At 45.7% G+C, this 18,161-nt stretch overlaps 1 protein-coding gene across 1 annotated transcript; it reads right to left on the minus strand.

The window, feature by feature from the left end:
* Positions 1-13,333: 13,333 nt before the first annotated feature.
* LOC127052479 (olfactory receptor 52R1-like) lies at positions 13,334-14,281 on the minus strand. Its single transcript, XM_050956240.1, has one exon. The coding sequence runs from the start codon at positions 14,279-14,281 to the stop codon at positions 13,334-13,336; it is 948 nt and encodes a 315-aa protein (XP_050812197.1).
* Between the last annotated feature and the right edge of the window lie 3,880 nt (positions 14,282-18,161).

Genomic DNA, 18,161 nt, shown 5'->3' on the forward strand with positions numbered 1-18,161 from the left:
TACAGATTAATGAGACTCAGTAATGTACTCCAGAGATCCTAACATTTGGGGCTGGCAGAAAGATAATGTGTGGAACACAGTCAATGTAAAGGGTGTAAGAGAAAAGGCGGCTTGGGCTGTATCTGTGAAGACCAAGCATTGGAGGAACATGATGAATGCTTCTTCCCACGACCTGGGGATAAGTCTCTCTCTTCCTTCGATGTTACCCAGGAAGAGGGGTTTGCTATTGTCTATGTTGGTAAAGCAAGTGTGTGTGTGAGGACAGGACCAGTTCAAGTTTCATGGAGTGGTGAGACCCCATCTCTCTCTCTGTGTTTTCTTCTGTACCTCAGCTATAGCTTTTTACCCCTGACTTCTTTGATCAGTTTTTGCAATCTTTAATAATGTAGCTCTTATGTCTATTTAGGCTCCTTTTGTGGGTATCACTATAATTCAATAAATAACTTTTATGGTTAAGCTGGTTGCTTCCCTCTCGCTCTCTCACTCTGAACTTTACTCTTTTGTATTTTGGCTTCCCTGTTTACTCTGCAGCAACGCTCCTCTTACCTAAGCTAAAGATCCTTGTAGCACCCCAAAATCCTGTGGGGTTTGCTCATCAGTTGGGTTACTGCCAGAACAACTGGAACGTGACAGTGGGGCTAGGGACCTGCTGAACCTGGGACATACGAGTGTGGCAGCTTGGAAGTGCTGCTTGGCCCAGCCTGTTGAGTCCAGGGATATATACGCGGTCAGCTTCAGAGCGCTGATTGACCCGGGCCACTCAGACTTTGTGTGTGTGTTTGTGTCCATCCAGTTCTGGGGCTGGAGGAACCCAGCCCTGGGGAACCGAGGTCCTGCAGGGTAGCTCCATTTGGAGGGGACTTGCAAAAGGGAGAAGCAGAGCTCCATATAGAAACACACCTGACACAAGCAGCACACTGATAGAATTACAGACCCCCCAGAAGAGTAACCCTAATAAATGAGTGTACCCCAATGTAACGCACATCTGGTAACATACTGGTACCTATGAAGCACCTACAAGGGATCAATATTTTTAAATCAGCATTCCCCAATATCTCGCGTCCAAGGAGTTCTAAAGGAGTTGTTTGAGGAGATCTGTGTCCCACTGAAGTACATTTTAATAACTATTGGAATTAAAGGGTGGGACTACAATTCATGCTTTTTCAGGCAGTAACAAATTTAGACCATTGCAAGCTGGTTCTACAGCCACTTTCCTGCCAAGTTTCCCTGGGTCACTCCTACCTGACTCTCCGCAGTTTGCCAGCTTTGAGTTTCTGTGCTCTATGGCATCTCAGGCATCTATATAGAGCTTTGTCTCTGGCTGGCTGGTCTCCGGGTCCTGGGGTGCAGGCAGTCCTCTCCAGGAGTCAGTGGCTTGCATCCTTCCTCATAGGTAGTCAGCCCAAACTGAGATGCTCTGCTTCCCTCTATAACTCATCTCCAGTAGGAGAATGCCCAGCAAAGCCAAGGGGGTATGGCCTCTTTGGCCAAGAAAGAAGGAGTAACTCCTGCTGCACCTCTAAAAGGTTGATACACCCTGTCAAACATCCTGTCAAACACCCTTCCCCCTTAAGATGGTGGCTGGTGACTGTCTTCATTGCCTTTCCTCTCTTCCTGCATGGGAGAATAAAGTGCATAGAAAGCTGGCTAGATAGTCGGGATCAATGGGTAGTGATCAAAGGCTCGATGTCTAGAGGGCAGCTGGTATCAAGTGGCGTGCACAAGGGGTCGGTCCTGGGGTTGGTTTTGTTCAACATCTTTATTCATGATCTGAATGATGAGATGGATTGCACCCTCAGCAAGTTTCCAGAGGACACTAAACTGGGAGGAGGAGTAGATACGCTAGAGAGTAGGGATAGGATACAGAGGGACCTAGACAAATTGGACGATTGGGCCAAAAGAAATCTGATGAGGTTCAACAAGGACAAGTGCAGAGTCCTGCACTTAGGACGGAAGAATCCCATGCACTGACACAGGCTGGGGATCGACTGGCTAAACAGCAGTTCTGCAGAAAGGACCTATGAGTCAGCAGTGTGAGCTTGTTGCCAAGAAGGCCCATGGCATATTGGGCTGTATTAGTAGAAGCATTGCCAGCAGATCGATGGAAGTGATCATTCCCTTCTATCCGGCACTAGTGAGGCCTCACCTGGAGTACTGTGTCCAGTTTTGGGTCCCACACTACAAGAAGGATTTGGAAAAATTGGAAAGAGTCCAGCAGAGGGCAACAAAAATGATTAGGGGGCTGGAGCACATGACTTATGAGGAGAGGCTGCGGGAAGTGGGATTGTTTAGCCTGCAGAAGAGAAGAATGAGGGGAGATTTGATAGCAGCCTTCAACTACCTGAAAGGGGGGTTCCAAAGAGGATGGAGCTCGGCTGTTCTAAGTGATGGTAGACGACAGAACAAGAAGCAATGATCAGACCTGGAGCCTGTGTCACACATTGCATAAGTTAACTTAACATCCGAGACGTCTCTTTGTTTTGTAATGAAATAATCAATCATGTGCCAATGCTTAGAGTGAGAGTGCAGCCAAGTCGCTTTGTATTTGTTTGCTTGTTGGAAGAATGTGCTTGCGATTTGAAGAAAGGATGCATTTGAGTTCTCACTTCCAGTACCATGATGCCCAAGCCCCTTGTGCCATGTGGTGAAGTCTTGACCAACTCTTGCATTACAATTGCCCAGTATATATAGCCTGGAATTAAAAGGTACCGAAGAGATCACTGAATTCAGGCTCTCGTAGAAAGCCTCCTTTTCACTGTCTACAGAAGGCAGTATGGGTGCGTATGCACAAACTAGTACATGGCACTGTCCATGCTTCAGTCTAAGCTTTGCAGTCAGGAGGTTAGGACTGAAAGTGTGTGGCTGGAACTCAAACTGGGGGACCAGTGGTTTGAAATCAGAGTTTTCCTTCTCCTGTACTGTCAATCCGCAGTGCCTCATTCTGTATTATTCGGCACAACCCCTCGGGATCACTCCACAAAGGGCCTCTTCAATCTGCCACCCTGAGGATGCGCCTCAATGCTGTATTACCCCAGCTTGAGGAAAGTCTAGATTGACCATATCTACCACTTCCCCCCATCCACAAGGCTTGATACCCTGTCAAAGAAAGCTGTCAGGTTGGTTTGACACGATTTGTTCTTGACAAATCCGTGCAGATTTTTCCTTACCACCTTATTATCTTCTAGATGTTCGCAAATTGATTCCTTAATTATTTGCTCCATTATCTTTGTCCTTATTTCCCTTTCTATAGATAGGCACTACATGTGCCTTTTTCCAGTTCTTTTGAATCTCTCCTGGTTTCCAATGCTTTTCAAAGATAATAGCTATTGGCTCAGATATCTCCTCAGGCAGCTCCTTGAGTATTCTAGGATGCATTTCATCAGGCCCTTCTGACTTGAAGACATCCAACTTGTCCAAGTAATTTTTAACTTGTTCTTTCGCTATTTTAGTCTCTGATCCTACTTCATTTTCATTGGCATTCACTATGTTAGGTGTCCAATAGCGATCAACCTTCTTGGTGAAAACCAAAACAAAGAAGTCATTAAGAACTTCTGCTATTTTCACATTTTCTGTTATTGTTTTTCCCTCTTCATTTAGTAATGGGCCTGTCATAAACAGATAGTTAAGGGTTAATGCCTCTTTACCTGTAAAGGGTTAAGAAGTTCACCTAGCCTAGCTGACACCTGACCAGAGGAACTAATGGGGGAACAAGATGTTTCAAAAGGAAGGAGGGAGGTTTCCTTCGTTTAGAGTCAGTTTCCGTTTTGGCTGGAGTGGAAATGATCAAGAAACCAGCCTCTTATCAGAGTAGTGAGTAAGAAGGAAGGAAATAAATTGGTTTATGTTTATTTTCTTTTTGTAACTTGTCTTGGCATTAGGGAATAATCAAATTGGGAACATCCTCTGTGTTTTGAATCTGTTGTCTGTGAGATCAGCTGGTATGCTAATCTCTCCCAGAGGTTTTTCTTTTTCTTTTACCTTTCTTTTCTTTAATTAAAAGCCTTCTTTTTTAAGAACCTGATTGATTTTTTCCTAGTTTTTAGATCCAAGAGGATTGGATCTGGACTCACCAGGGATAGGTGGGGGGGAAAGGAGGGGAGGGAAGGAGTAATTCTTTCTTGTGTTAAGATACAAGGAGTTTGGATCGGTGTTCACCAGGGACTTGGTGGAGGAGTCTCTCAAGGCTACCCAGGGAGGGGAAGGTTTTGAGGGAGAAGACAGAGTTTTCCAAATGACTCAAATATGTGGATGGTGGCAGCATATTGATCTAAGCTGGTAATTAAGCTTAGGGCTTCTCATGCAGATCTCCACATCTGTACCCTAAAGTTCAGAGTAGGGTGAAACCTATGACAAGGCCTACCCTGTCCTTGGTCTTCCTCTTGCTTCTAATGTATTTGTGGAATGTTTCCTTGTTACCCTCTATGTCTCTAGCTAATTTGAGCTCGTTTGCTGCCTTGGTCTTTCTAATTTTGCCCCTATAGACTTGTTTGATTTGCTTATGTACAACTGTTGTCATTTGACCTAGTTTCCACTTTTCAAGGACTCTTTTTTATTTATTTTTTTAGATCATTCAACATCTCCTGGTTCAGCCAGGGTGGTCTCTTGCCATACGCCCTATCTTTCCTACACAGTGCACTAGCTGGGTCTTCTTCCCTTAATAGTGTCTTTTTGAAAAATGCCAACTGTCTTCAATTGTTTTTATTCCTGGACTTGCTTCCCATGGGATCTTATCTACCAACTCCCTGAGTTTGCTAAAGTCTGCTTCTTGGAAATCCATTATCTTTATTTTGCTGTTTTCCCTCCTACTATTCTCTAGAATCGTGAACTGTACCATTTCATGATCACTTTCCCTGAAGCTGCCTTCTGCTTTCAAATTCTCAACCAGTTCCTCCTTATTTGTCAAAATCAAGTGTAGAACAGCCTCTCCTCTAGTAGCTTCCTCCACCTTTTGGAATAAAAAATTATCTCCAATACATTCCAAGAACTTGTTGGATACTCTGTGCCCTGGTGTGTTATTTTCCTGACAGGTGTCTGGGTACTTGAAGTCCCCCATCACCATCAAATCCTGTGCTTTGGATGATTTTATTAGTTATTTAAAAAAAGCCTCATCCACCTCTCCTTCCTGTAGTAGACCCCTACCATGACATCACTCTTGGCTTTTTAACCCCTGTCATCCTTACCCAGAGACTTTCAACAAATCTGTCTCCTATTTCCATCTAAACCTCAGCCCAAGTGTATATATTTTTAATATATAAGGCAACACTTTCTCCCTTTTCCCCCTGCCTGTCCTTTCTGAGAAAACTGTGTCCTTTTAAGGAAAATAATGGAGGTATCCTGTCTCCCAGAACTGGAAGGGACCCTGAAAAGTCATTGAGTCCAGCCCCCTGCTTTCACTAGTAGGACCAAGAACTGATTTTGCCCCAGATCCCTAAGCAGCCCCCTCAAGGATTGCACTCATAACTCTGGGTTTAGCAGGCCAATGCTTAAACCACTGAGCTATCCCTCCCCCTTCTAGAGTAATATTCCAGTCATGCCTATTATCCCACCAAGTCTCTGTCATGGCAATTTTGTCATAGTTGTGTTCATTTACTAGCACTGCGAATTCTTCCTGCTTATTCCTCATACTTCTCCTGGTAGCCTGCAGCCATCTAAGATACTGATTTGATTCCCCCAAGTTCTGTCTTCTCTCTCATTGATCCCTGCTATTACAGCCCATGCTCCCTTCAATTTCTGACCTTTCTCCCAGGTCTCCATGTGTTTGACTTACCTGTGGGCTTTGATCACCTGCCCCCTTCAAACCTAGTTTAAAGCCCTCCTCACTTTGTTAGTCAGTCCATGTCCAAATATGCTCTTACCCTTCCTCAATAGGTGGACCCCATCTCTGCTTAGGAGTGCTTCTTCCTGGAACAGGATCAAGAAAGCCAAAACTCTTGGTGACATCATCTTAGAAGCCAGGCATTCACCCCCAACATGCATCTGTCTCTGCCTGGGCCGCTGCCTTTGACTGGAAGGACTGAGGAGAACACCATGTGCACTCTGAACTCCTTCACCCTTATTCCCAGAGCCTTGGGAGTCACTTCTGATCTGCTGAGAGTCATTCCTCGTAGTAGTGCCCACATGGATGAGTAGCAGAGGGTAGTAGTCAGAGGACCGGATGATCCTTGACAATCCCTCCATAACATCTCTAATACAGGCCCCTGGCAGGGAGCATACATCCCAGGATGCCATGTCAGGGCCACAGATGGGTGCCTTTGTCCCCCTCAGAAGAGTATGTCCAACCACCACTACCCTATGTTTCCTCCTGGGAAATGGTGGCTGAAGACCTCCCAGCCTTGGGGATACATGGCTTCTCCTCCTGTACCTTAGGGGGTGATTCTTCATTTCTTTTTGCCAGGGCAGCTTAATGGTTCTCCATCACCACAGTGGATGGGTTGGGTGTAGGGGTGCATCACTGTTGCTGCCTGGAGTAACCAGCTGCCAGAGTTCTCCCTCTGACAGAGCCATATCCTCCTCCCTCAGTGATGTTCCAGCAGTTCTCTGTAGCTGGATAGCTTCCCCTGCCTTGGACATCTCCACATCAATACTCTCAAGGAATTCCTCATTGGCACGGATGCTCCTCAGACTCGACACCTCCTGGAGCTCTGCCACCTGCTTCCTGAGAGATTCCACCAGCAGGCACCTCTCACACTGGAGGCCTTCCACCCCCAGCCTGCTTTTCTGAGAGGGGGAAATGCAGCCCACAGTCTCTGGCAAGCCACACCAGGATCTGGATAGAGGCGTCCATGTTCCTTCCTAACCATAGTGACTGTTGCAGGACTCCCTCTTATAAACTCTGCTGTTTGCAGTCCCCTGTTCACTAGCTCTCCTTGGTTGCTTAGCCTCTGGCTTTAAGGCCTTCTCTCCTCAGTCAGCCCTGCCCCCTTGTGATGGATTCGGTCCCAGGGACCCCGTTGAGACTGTCACTTGATGTGCTGGGATACCACCTTCTACAGGTTAAATTCATATAATGTCTGCCCTCTATATCACTGATAGAGAGATATGCATGGCTGTTTGCCCCTGCCCCCCAAAGGCATTAATCACTTACTCTGGTTTTATTAATAAACAAAAGTGATTTTATTAAGTGTAAAAAGTAGGATTTAAGTGGTTTCAGGTAATAACAGACAGAACAAAGTAAGTCACAATGCACAAAGAAACTGATTATAGGTAATATCTCACCCTCAAAAATGTTCCAATAAGCCTCTTTCACAGGCTAGTCTCCTTCCTAGTCTGGGCCCAATACTTTCCCCTGGTACAGCCCTTGTTAGTTCCAGCAGACATCTCAGGCAGTAAGCAGGGGTTTCCTCATGACTGCCATCCCCTTTATCCTGCTCCACCCCCTTTTATAGCTTTGGCACAAGGTGGGGATATTTTGTCTGTGCTTGGCCCAAATCCCTCTTTCTAAATGGAAAGTACAAGTTTTTCGATGGATTTCAGTGTCAGGTGACATGGTCACATGTCCCTGTGAGACCCCATTCTTCATTGCCCACAGGCTGGCCCACAGGTACACAGGAAGTACAGGTAAATAAACCCATTCACAGGTCATTGATTTTGAAGCACTCTTAATGGCTTCCACTTAATATGTTTACATCAGGAATACAAGTTTATATCTTATTCTCCTAACTGCAGACATTGAAGTAATACCTGCAAACCTACACAGAGTAGATTACAAGCTTTCTAATGACATGTTACAAGAGACCTATTGCATAAAGCACACTCCAGTCATGTCATTTTCATGAGCATATTTCCATAAAGCACATGGAGTGCAACGTCACACCCCTTATTAATCACGCAGGGGGAGGGTGATCACAAATCTGATGGCAGCTGATGAAAAATGATCAAGGAAACAAAGGGTCAAACAGTTCTAGACACACAAATCCAGCTGCTCCAGTGACTGAAATAACCTGAAAGAGAAAGAAAAACCCAGACCCACAGTCAAACCAACACACTCACCCCAAGGTTAGTCCAGACACCTTGTTCATTCAGCAGGGGAGTCTGTTTGCAATTCCCTGGTTTCTTAGCCTCTGGCTTCCCCTTGATTTATTTTTGTTGTAGTTTGCATTGAACAGAGCTCGCTCCTGTTTTGCTTTTTGTTTGTGTTCTTTTTTGGTCTCTGCTACTGCGTGATTGTGTACTTCCTGTTCCTAATGAGGCGTGTGGTTGGCTGGTGAGTTCATAGCTCTGATGTTTGTAACGCTGAGTTCTGCTGTGTCCCTTTCTGAACGATGCCCGACATTCTGTTTGCTTCTTTGACTGTGCTGCAGAACTCTCCATAATGATCCAAGATCTCTTTCTGGAATGGTAACAGCTCATTCAGTGTCCCAGGGATCCCTCTATGCTATGTGGCCGCCCAAGAGTCAATCAAGTGCCGGGCATTTCATTAGTACAGCCGCGAACTTCTGGAAACTTGTGTTTAGATGCCCCTTCCCCCGCTGAGCCACCCTGCTCCAGCCCTGTGCCTTAAAACCCCTGGCCAGCTGCTCCTGGGACCCTCCTGCTTGCTGTGCAGAGGGACGGAGGGGGTGCTGATGTCAGGAGGTCTCCCACCTTCCCCCATCCATGTACCCCATCTCCACAGAGTGGGGGTGAGGGGCAGAGCTCAGGAGGGGGATGGAGGTGCTGGCAGCTGCTGTGGTCTGGAGGAGCCGCCAGACAGGTGGGTGCCGCAGTGCTTAAAGGGACAGAGCATGGTCCTCATACCCTCCCCACCGCCAGCATGCACCCACTGCGTCAGTCTCACACACACAGACAGTGTGTGTGTGTCTCTCTCTTTCTCTCTCACACACACATACACACTGTCTCAGTCTCACATGCACACACAATCTCTCCCTTTCACAGTCATTTCCCAATACATACATGTGTTGTTATTCTTACTTCACACTCCCTGCAGTGCACATCTACGCTCTGTATTTCTATTATTCCCAAGTGCTGTTATTTTATAGGTTTGACTGGTCTGTGCATTTCCAACTTTTCTCTTTTACACTTAAATTTAATTCTTTGAGTAGTGAGTAAGTTTAAAATACCTAACCTGTCCTGGCTGGAATAATTAGCCTGATGGTAATATATATAGATATAGATATATAAATATTAGTTTTTTGTTTCTACTGGTGGCACACATCTGCACATTTCCTTGATATTGGTGCAAATAACAAAATTCATTCTGCAAATGGATAGGAAAAAAATAAGATGAAACATTGATTTTGTAGTCTTTTGGTTTATTTAAAGTAAATTTTGTAATGTGGTGTTACAGCATCGTGGCTTCAGCTCTGTTAGCTACAGTTTCAGTCTTAACAGAGTGAAAGTCACCTCTGCTGCTTGCTTCAAATTTAGAGTCTCTAGGAACACGTAAAGACCAAAGGTAATGACCACACTACATTCATCCGTACAAAGCCTAGGCTACTTGGTAAGTTTTATTAAAGTTACAATTACCCAAGCCTATAGAAATTCTATACACACCTCTGCACCAGTTACAAATCTAGTTCTAGTCCCATCCTTAACAATAGTGTTAGGGTCTGATGGGTCACTCAGAGCTCAATCATCAGTAGATGGGTGATTCCTGCTGGAGTCTCCCATAGGGGCTGAATTTCCCACTCTGGGCATCCCCTTTTTATAATGGGATTCTGTCTATACCTACATTCTGCGCATGTCCATAAAAGTGTCCACCCTCTTTTCTCTTATTGGTCTGTGCCCCCTGGAAACTTAAGGGACCCCCAATCTTCTACAGTTTGGATAAGTTCCCCTTATTCTCATTACAATTGAAGCACAACCTGTAGCCTGTGATTAAGACACGTCTGAGACAGGCATGCTTTTTCAGTGTTTTTATGATCTTATATTAAATTTCTGGGTAATTTTGTGCAATATTATCACTTAGTGCCTCTTTTGCCATAATCTTAGGGCATCGGGTTATTTTCCAGTCACTTACCTCATCATTTCTTGTCCCCAAAGCCTACAATAGCTAAACTAAAGTCTCCCAGGCCTCAGCCTATAGGCTCTTGCATTCCAGGTTGTCTTATTCATGTCTAGTACTTGGTTCCTCTAAATACTGATCAGTCTCACACTTCTATAATTCCACAACTTAACCCTAATTAATATATAGTGAAAATATATTAAAACTGTGACGAAGTAGGAATGTTCTTAATGTTTTCTCTAAGCGCTGTGTGGGTGCATCAGTTTCCCCTATGCATTTCTTGAGTGTCTAGGAGTGTGTGATTGTTGCAGAGCCCTAGGGGGCCAGTGTGATGGTGTCTGCACAGAGAATGGTCGACACCCTGTCTACTGGCAACTGATGGCCAGAGCCCCTCCCCTGCAAAGGTGCCAGCTGAAGGTGTAGGAGAACAAAGGGATCAGGTGACCTCCTGGCCCGGGAAAGAGACAAAGGGAGAAGTGGGGCTATAGTGTTTCAGTTTGGAGCTGGCTGGGAAAATGGAGGGGAGCCCAGATGGGGCTCTGGCCTCCCTGGGCCCCCCAAAGATGGACCTGACTGAGAGGTCCTGTTGTCTGTACCTGCAAGACCTGTCTTGGACTGTGTTCCTTTCATCTAATAAACCTTCTGTTTTACTGGCTGGCTAAGAGTCCTGGTGAATCGCAGGAAGCTGAGGGTGCAGGGCCAAGTCTTCCCCAAACTCCATGACAATAACATAGACTCATAGACTCTAGGACTAGAAGGGACCTCGAGAGGTCATCGAGTCCAGTCCCCTGCCCTCATGGCAGGACCAAATACTGTCTAGACAATCCCTAATAGACATTTATCTAACCTACTCTTAAATATCTCCAGAGATGGAGATTCCACAACTTCCCTAGGTAATCTATTCCAGTGTATAAATACCCTGACAGTTGGGAACTTTTTCCTAATGTCCAACCTAAATCTCCCTTGCTGCAAGTTAAGCCCTTTGTTTCTTGTTCTATCATTGGAGGCTAAGGTGAACAAGTTTTCTCCCTCCTCCTGATGACACCCTTTTAGATACCTGAAAACTGCTATCATGTCCTCTCTCAGTCTTCTCTTTTCCAAACTAAACAAACCCAATTCCTTCAGCCTTCCTTCATAGGTCATGTTCTCAAGACCTTTAATCATTCTTGTTGCTCTTCTCTGGACCCTCTCCAATTTCTCCACATCTTTCTTGAAATGCGGTGCCCAGAACTGGACACAATACTCCAGTTGAGGCCTTACCAGCGCAGAGTAAAGCGGAAGAATGACTTCTCGTGTCTTGTTTACAACACACCTGTTAATCCATCCCAGAATCACGTTTGCTTTTTTTGCAACAGTATCACACTGTTGACTCATATTAAGCTTGCGGTCCACTATGACCCCTAGATCTCTTTCTGCCATACTCCTTCCTAGACAGTCTCTTCCCGTTCTGTATGTGTGAAACGGATTGTTCCTTCCTAAGTGGAGCACTTTGCATTTGTCTTTATTGAACTTCATCCTGTTTACCTCAGACCATTTCTCCAATTTGGAGAACATACTTGGTTCCTCTAAATTCTGATCAGTCCCACATTTCTATAATTCTATAAATTAACCCTTATTAACATACAGTGAAAATATAGTATAACATATTGATTAATGATAACATCACAAAATAAATGAATAATGAACTAAAATTATTGGCTACAGTTTAGACCCCATCATTTTATATGTCTGGTTGGGATGATGTTTTCCAATATGTATTACTTTGTCCACGTTATCTTGGATCATCTTTGGGATTGGTCAGAGCCTGCTAGTGTGTTCAGGGGCCTGGAACTCCTGGCTTCTCATCCAGCTGGAACCTGTCTCTGCTGCAGCCAAAGCCTTGGAACCAAAGAGTCTCCTCTGATGCCCTGGTGCCTCTCTCCTGCCCTAGCTTCTTCTGGCTCATCCAGTCTCTGTGTTTTTGAAGGGTTGGACCAACACTTCCTCTCTCTGTTTCCTCTTCTGGGGAGGTTCCATTCCTTCCACGCCCGCCCCTCTGCAGAGAAGCTGGAGAAAACTGTTTTATCTAGAATTCAATTACTCCCTCCTTCTACTGTAAAAGCAGCAAAGAATCCTGTAGCACCTTATAGACTAATAGATGTCTGTTAGTCTATAAGGTGCCACAGGATTCTTTGCTGCTTTCACAGATCCAGACTAACACAGCTACCCCTCTGATACTCCTTCTACTGTGCGAGCTCTCACTGGAGCTAAGGGTATGTCTATACTACCTGCCGGATCGGCGGGCAGCGATTGTCCAGCAGGGAGTCAATTTATCGCGTTTAGTCTAGACATGAAAAATAGTCCCCCAAGCGCTCTGCCCTCGACTCCTATATTCCACTGGCACAAGAGGTGCAGGCAGAGTCAACGGGGAAGCAGCAACAGTCGACTCACCACAGTGAAAACACCGCAGTGAGTAGGTCAATGTAAGTCAACTTCAGCTACGTTATTCATGTAGCTGAATTTGCATAACTTAGATCGATTCCCCCCCACTGTAGACCAAGGCTAAGAGTCTTTAATTTTATAGAGAGATGCCTCTGCCTCAGCCTTCTGCCCCTTCATACAAGGTGGGTGGGAGCAGAGTACAGGAAAAGCCCAAAGACATAGGGGATACAGACGGTTTCTATAACAAAGGGTGAGTCAATGGGGTTTCCACCCATCTAGGTTTTACCCAGACACTTCATTTTTTGGCTTCTCTGTCTGGGTGCTATGCAGGGTTCTCAGATGCCTGGTTTTGAATTAGAAAGTCCAGCCAAGAAAGAGATCTGGCTGTGTCTGGTTCCTGCAGGGCAGGGGTGGATGCATTGGGTCATCAACCCACGCCTGCCCCTGCTCAGCCGGGGCCACATCATACCAACAGGCAGGGTCCTTGTCAGGCTTCAGCAGCTCCAACCAGTCCCAGAGAAGAGGGAGCCCAGCTGTGGCAGAGATAGAGGTGGAGAAGATCCAGAGAGTGATGGGAGGAGAGGAGTAGAGAAGCCAGGGACAAGGGTAGGGCAATGGTGGAAGAAATGGAGAATGGGTCTGGGTCTCAATGGACTAAGTAGGGCATGGGAAGGGTCCTAGGGGAAATCTGTGGGGCAGAGGTCAGGGTCTTCAGGGAATGGGGGTCAGAGGGTGAAGTCACGGGGTCCAGTTACCAGCAGTTAGAAAGGTGGCAACTCAACGAGTTAATGAGTTCTACACAGACTGATTCTCCAGTTTCTCACACTGACACAGCACAGAAATGTCAGGGAAGGGTCTAATGTCTCTCTGACTGCCCAGTGAGTGATTCAGGGAAGAGGGCCCAGCACCATGTCACCAGCCAGCTCTGCACAGAGCTCAGTCTGAGAGTCAGAGCACCAGGAGAAAACTTTAGGTCCCTTTATGAGTAAAGAGCAGGAGCAGCCTGTCCCGGATCTGCCTGGTCATCACCCCATAGATGATGGGGTTCAGCATGTGGGGCAGCAAGAGGAACATGTTGGCAATGAGAACATGGAAATGTACGGCCACATTCTGCCCAAACCGGTACATGACAGAGGAGGAGAGATGTGGGATGTAAAAGGCTAAGATGACACAGAGGTGGGAGCTGCAGGTCCCCAAAGTCTTGAGCCGGGTATCCTTTGTGGGGAGGCTGAAGATGGCCCTGAGGATCTGGGTATAGGACACGGTGATAAAAATCACATCCACACCAGTCACACAGAATAGCACAAAGAGGCCGTAGTAACTACTGATGCTGGTGTCGGTGCAAGCCAGCTTCAGCACAGCTATATGCACGCAGTGCGGCTTGGGGATGATGTTGGTTCTGCAATATGGCCACCGCCTCGCCAGCAAGGGAAAGGGCAATATGACCATGGTGCTACGCAGCACCATGGCCAGGCCAATCTTGGCCACCACAGGGTTTGTCAGGATGGTGGAATGTCTCAGGGGGTCGCAGATGGCCACATAGCGATCCAAAGCCATGGCCGCCAAGGTCCCAGACTCTATCGAAGAGATGCAGTGAATGAAATACATCTGGGTGAGGCAGGCACTGACATTGATCTCCCTAGAACTGAACCAGAATATGCTCAGCATTTTCGGCACAATGGACGTAGATACGACTAGGTCACTGCCGGCCAGCATGCAGAGAAAATAATACATGGGCCCATGGAGGCTCGGCTCCTTCTTCACGATGAAAAGGATGGTGAGGTTCCCCAAGATGGCTATGGCGTACATGGTGCAGAAGGGGATGGAGATCCAGACATGGGCCGCCTCCAGGCCAGGAATGCCCAGCAGGATGAAGGTGGAGGGATTGGTGAAGTCGGTTTTGTTGGAATCTGACATGGGATAGGGGAGAAGGTTTCCAACCCTGAGGCAGAATGGTGTCTCCTGTATGCACCGTATGTTCCCCTGACTTCCTGTATGTGCCCAGGGTCTAGGGTGATGGTCACAATACAAATGCCTGGATGGAGAGACAATGTTAACATGAGACACTACATGCTCTACTGGACGCTGTTCTCAGGGGTGAAGCAGATCGGTTGCTCTTCACACGCTGAAAAATTTTCGTTATTCAGATAAATGAATTATGAACAGCTGGCCCTACTAATGCCAATTCCATATTTGATGGAGCTCCATGAGTCAATAATTCTACATGTCGTGGTGTGGGAAACCTTACTAGGCACCAGAAGGAAACATGAGTGTGAATACTGGTTATTCATCATTGTTTCTCAATGCAATGAAATCCAGGCTAGAGAGGCCATGCTGAAGGGAGTTCCCCTTCACCCGATTGCTCAAAATCTGAGATTTAAAACAAAGAAACAAACAAACAAACAAAACTTTGCCAAGACTTGTACCAGGGATAAACATCCCAACTAGAACACACCTCAGGAAAAAGACCTGGGAGTCATTGATAGCAGGTCAACAAAACACCTGCTCATTTGCAATACTGGCCAAATCAAAGACAATGTTTGGATGCCTAAGAAATGGGTATGTGCTCAGTTTTGAACATCCAGTCTCTAAAACGGGTATAGCATTATAAAAGGGATTTCTGAGCCAGGATCTGTGAATCGGGAAGGCTGCCATATGCGGAAAAACTGAAAAGTCTGGGACTCTTTCATTTAGAGGAGAGACAAAGAAGGAGCCAGATGATAGAGGAAAGGAATCAGGAAGGCCAAATCCCACTTGGAGTTGCAGCTAGCAAGAGATGTTAAGAGTAACAAGAAGGGTTTCTTCAGAGATGTTAGCAACAAGAAGAAAGTCAAGGAAAGTGTGAGCCCCTTACTGAATGAAGGAGGCAACCTAGTGACAGAGGATGTTGAAAAAGTTCACGTACTCAATGCTTTTTTGCCTCCGTCTTCACGAACAAGGTCAGCAACCAGACTGCTGCACTGGGCAGCACAGTCTGGGGAGGAGGTGACCAGTCCTCTATGGAGAAAGAAGTGGTTCAGGACTATTTAAAAAAGCTGGATGAGCACAGGTCCATGGGGCCGGATGTGCTGCTTCCGAGGGTGCTAAAGGAATTGGCGGATGTGATTGCAGAGCCATTGGCCGTTATCTTTGAAAACTCATGGCACTCGGGGGAGGTCCCAGATGACTGGAAAAAGGCTACTGTATTGCCCATCTTTAAAAAAGGGAAGAAGGAGGATCCGCGGAACTACAGGCCAGTCAGCCTCACCTCAGTCCCTGGAAAAATCATGGAGCAGGTGCTCCAGTAATCAATTTTGAAGCACTTAGAGGAGAGGAAAGTGATCAGGAACAGTTAGCATGGATTCACCAAGGGCAAGTCATGCCTGACTAACCTAATTCCCTTCTACGAGGAGATCACTGGGTGTGTGGATGAGGGGAAAGCAGTGGATGTGTTATTCCTTGACTTTAGCAAAGCTTTTGATAAGGTCTCCCACAGTATTCTTGCCAGCAAGTTAAAGTAATATGGGCTGGATGAATGAACTATAAGGTGGATAGAAAGCTGGCTAGATCATCGGGCTTAATGGGTAGTGATCAATGGCTCCCTGTCTAGTTGGCAGCTGGTTTCAAGAAGAGTGTCCCAAGGGTCGGTCCTGGGGCCGGTTTTGTTCAATATCTTCATTAATGATCTGGAGGATGGCGTGGACTGCACTCTCGGCAAATTTGCAGATGACACTAAACTGGGAGGAGTGGTAGATACGCTGGAGGGTAGGGATAGGATAAAGAAGGACCTAGACAAATTAGAGAATTGTGCCAAGAGAAACCTGATGAGGTTCAACCAGGGCAAGTTGAAGAGTCCTGCATTTAGGACGAAAGAATCCCATTCACTGTTACAGACTAAGGATCGAATGGCTAGGCAGCAGTTCTGCAGAAAAGAACCTAGGGGTTACAGTGGACGAGAAGCTGGATATGAGTCAACAGTGTGCCCTTGTTGCCAAGAAGGCTAATGGCATTTTGGGCTGTACAAGCAGGGGCATTGCTAGCAGATTGATGGATGTGATCATTCTCCTCTATTCGACATTAGTGAGGCCTCATCTGGAGTACTGTGTCCAGTTTTGCGCCCCACAGTACAAGGAGGATGTGGAAAAGTTATAAAGAGTCCAGCGAAGGGCAACAAAAATGATTAGGGGGCTGGAGCACATGACTTATGAGGAGAGGCTGAGGGAAGTGGGGTTGTTTAGTCTGCAGAAGAGAAGAGTGAGGGGGAATTTGATAGCTGCTTTCAACTACCTGAAAGGGGGTTCCAAAGAGGATGGATCTAGACTGTTTTCAGGGGTACCAGATGACAGAACAGGGAGTAATGGTCTCAAGTTGCAGTGGGGGAGGTTTAGGTTGGATATTAGGAAACACTATTTCACTAGGAGGCTGGTAAAGCACTGGAATGGGTTATCTAGGGAGGTGGTGGAATCTCCTTCCTTAGAGGTTTTTAAGGCCAGGCTTGACAAAGCCCTGGCTGGGATGATTTAGTTGGGATTGGTCCTGCTTTCAGCAGGGGGTTGTACTAGATGACCTCCTGAGGTCCCTTCCAAACCAGATATTCTATGATTCTATGACTCTATAAAGAATAGAACTGACTACATTCAGTTGGATAAACAGAGAACAGTTCCCAACCAGTAATACCTATAGATACTTCGTGCTTCAAAAGGGCTTATTCTCCAAAGCTGAAGAAAATATTTTCCTCCCAATCAGTTTTCTTGATACGACAGGAAAATGGGAATGAAAATTGGAAGTTTATTTAAGAATAGTTTATTTCAGGGGTTCTCAAACTGGGGGTTGGGACCCGTCTGGGGGATGCAAGGTTCTTACATGGGGGGTTGCAATTTATCAGCCTCCATCTCAGACCTCGCTTTGCCTCCAGCATTTATAATGGTGTTTAGATTTAAAAGCATTTTTAATTGATTGGATGGGGGGGGTCTCACTCAGATGCTTGTTATCTGAAAGGGGTCAGCAGTAAAAAAGTTTGAGAATCACTGGTTTATTGGCTAGCTAAAATAATTCACAATTCCACAGTCAAGGCAGCAATTATGCGGGGAAAAGTGATATATACAAATTGGAAAACAGGGAAAATACATAGCAAACAATAGAATTGGAAGTTATGAAAATTGATAAAGGATGTTAAAGACATCTGGGAAAACTCCATGCTTTACTGGGCAAAGGATAACAAAAAGAAGGTTATTAAATATATTAAGAACAAAAGAAATCCTAAAAAAAGCTTTAGGCCAATTCCTAGAGGAAGAAAGGAAAATTGCTAAGTTTGCAGAAAATATAGATGTATTGACAAAATAGTTTTCTTCTGCATTTGGAAGGAAGCAGTATGAGGTGCTCCTATCACATGAGGTGATGGAATAGTCTCCAGTCCATTAGCTGCCAAGGAGAATGTTAAACAGCATCTACAGTTTGAGAATTTCCAAGTGGAAGGCAGCTTGGGTGAAAGTGATCATGAAATCATAGAGTTTGCAATTCTAAGGAAGAGTAGAAGATAGTACAGCAAAATAGAGACAATGCATTTCAGGAATGCGGATTTTGGTAAGCTCAGAGAGCTGATAGGTAAGGTCCCATGGGAATCAAGACTGAGGGGAAAAACAACTGAGGAGAGTTGGCAGTTTTTCAAAGGGACACTATTAAGGGCCCAAAAGCAAGCTATTCCGCTGGGTAGGAAAGATAGAAACTGTGGCAAAAGACCAACTTGGCTTAACCACGAGATCTTGCATGATCTCAAAAATAAAAAGGAGTCGTATAAAAAATGGAAACTATGTCAGAT

This window comes from Gopherus flavomarginatus, chromosome 1 (genome assembly GCF_025201925.1).
Source record: "Gopherus flavomarginatus isolate rGopFla2 chromosome 1, rGopFla2.mat.asm, whole genome shotgun sequence".
In the NCBI taxonomy this organism is placed as follows: Eukaryota; Metazoa; Chordata; order Testudines; family Testudinidae; genus Gopherus; species Gopherus flavomarginatus.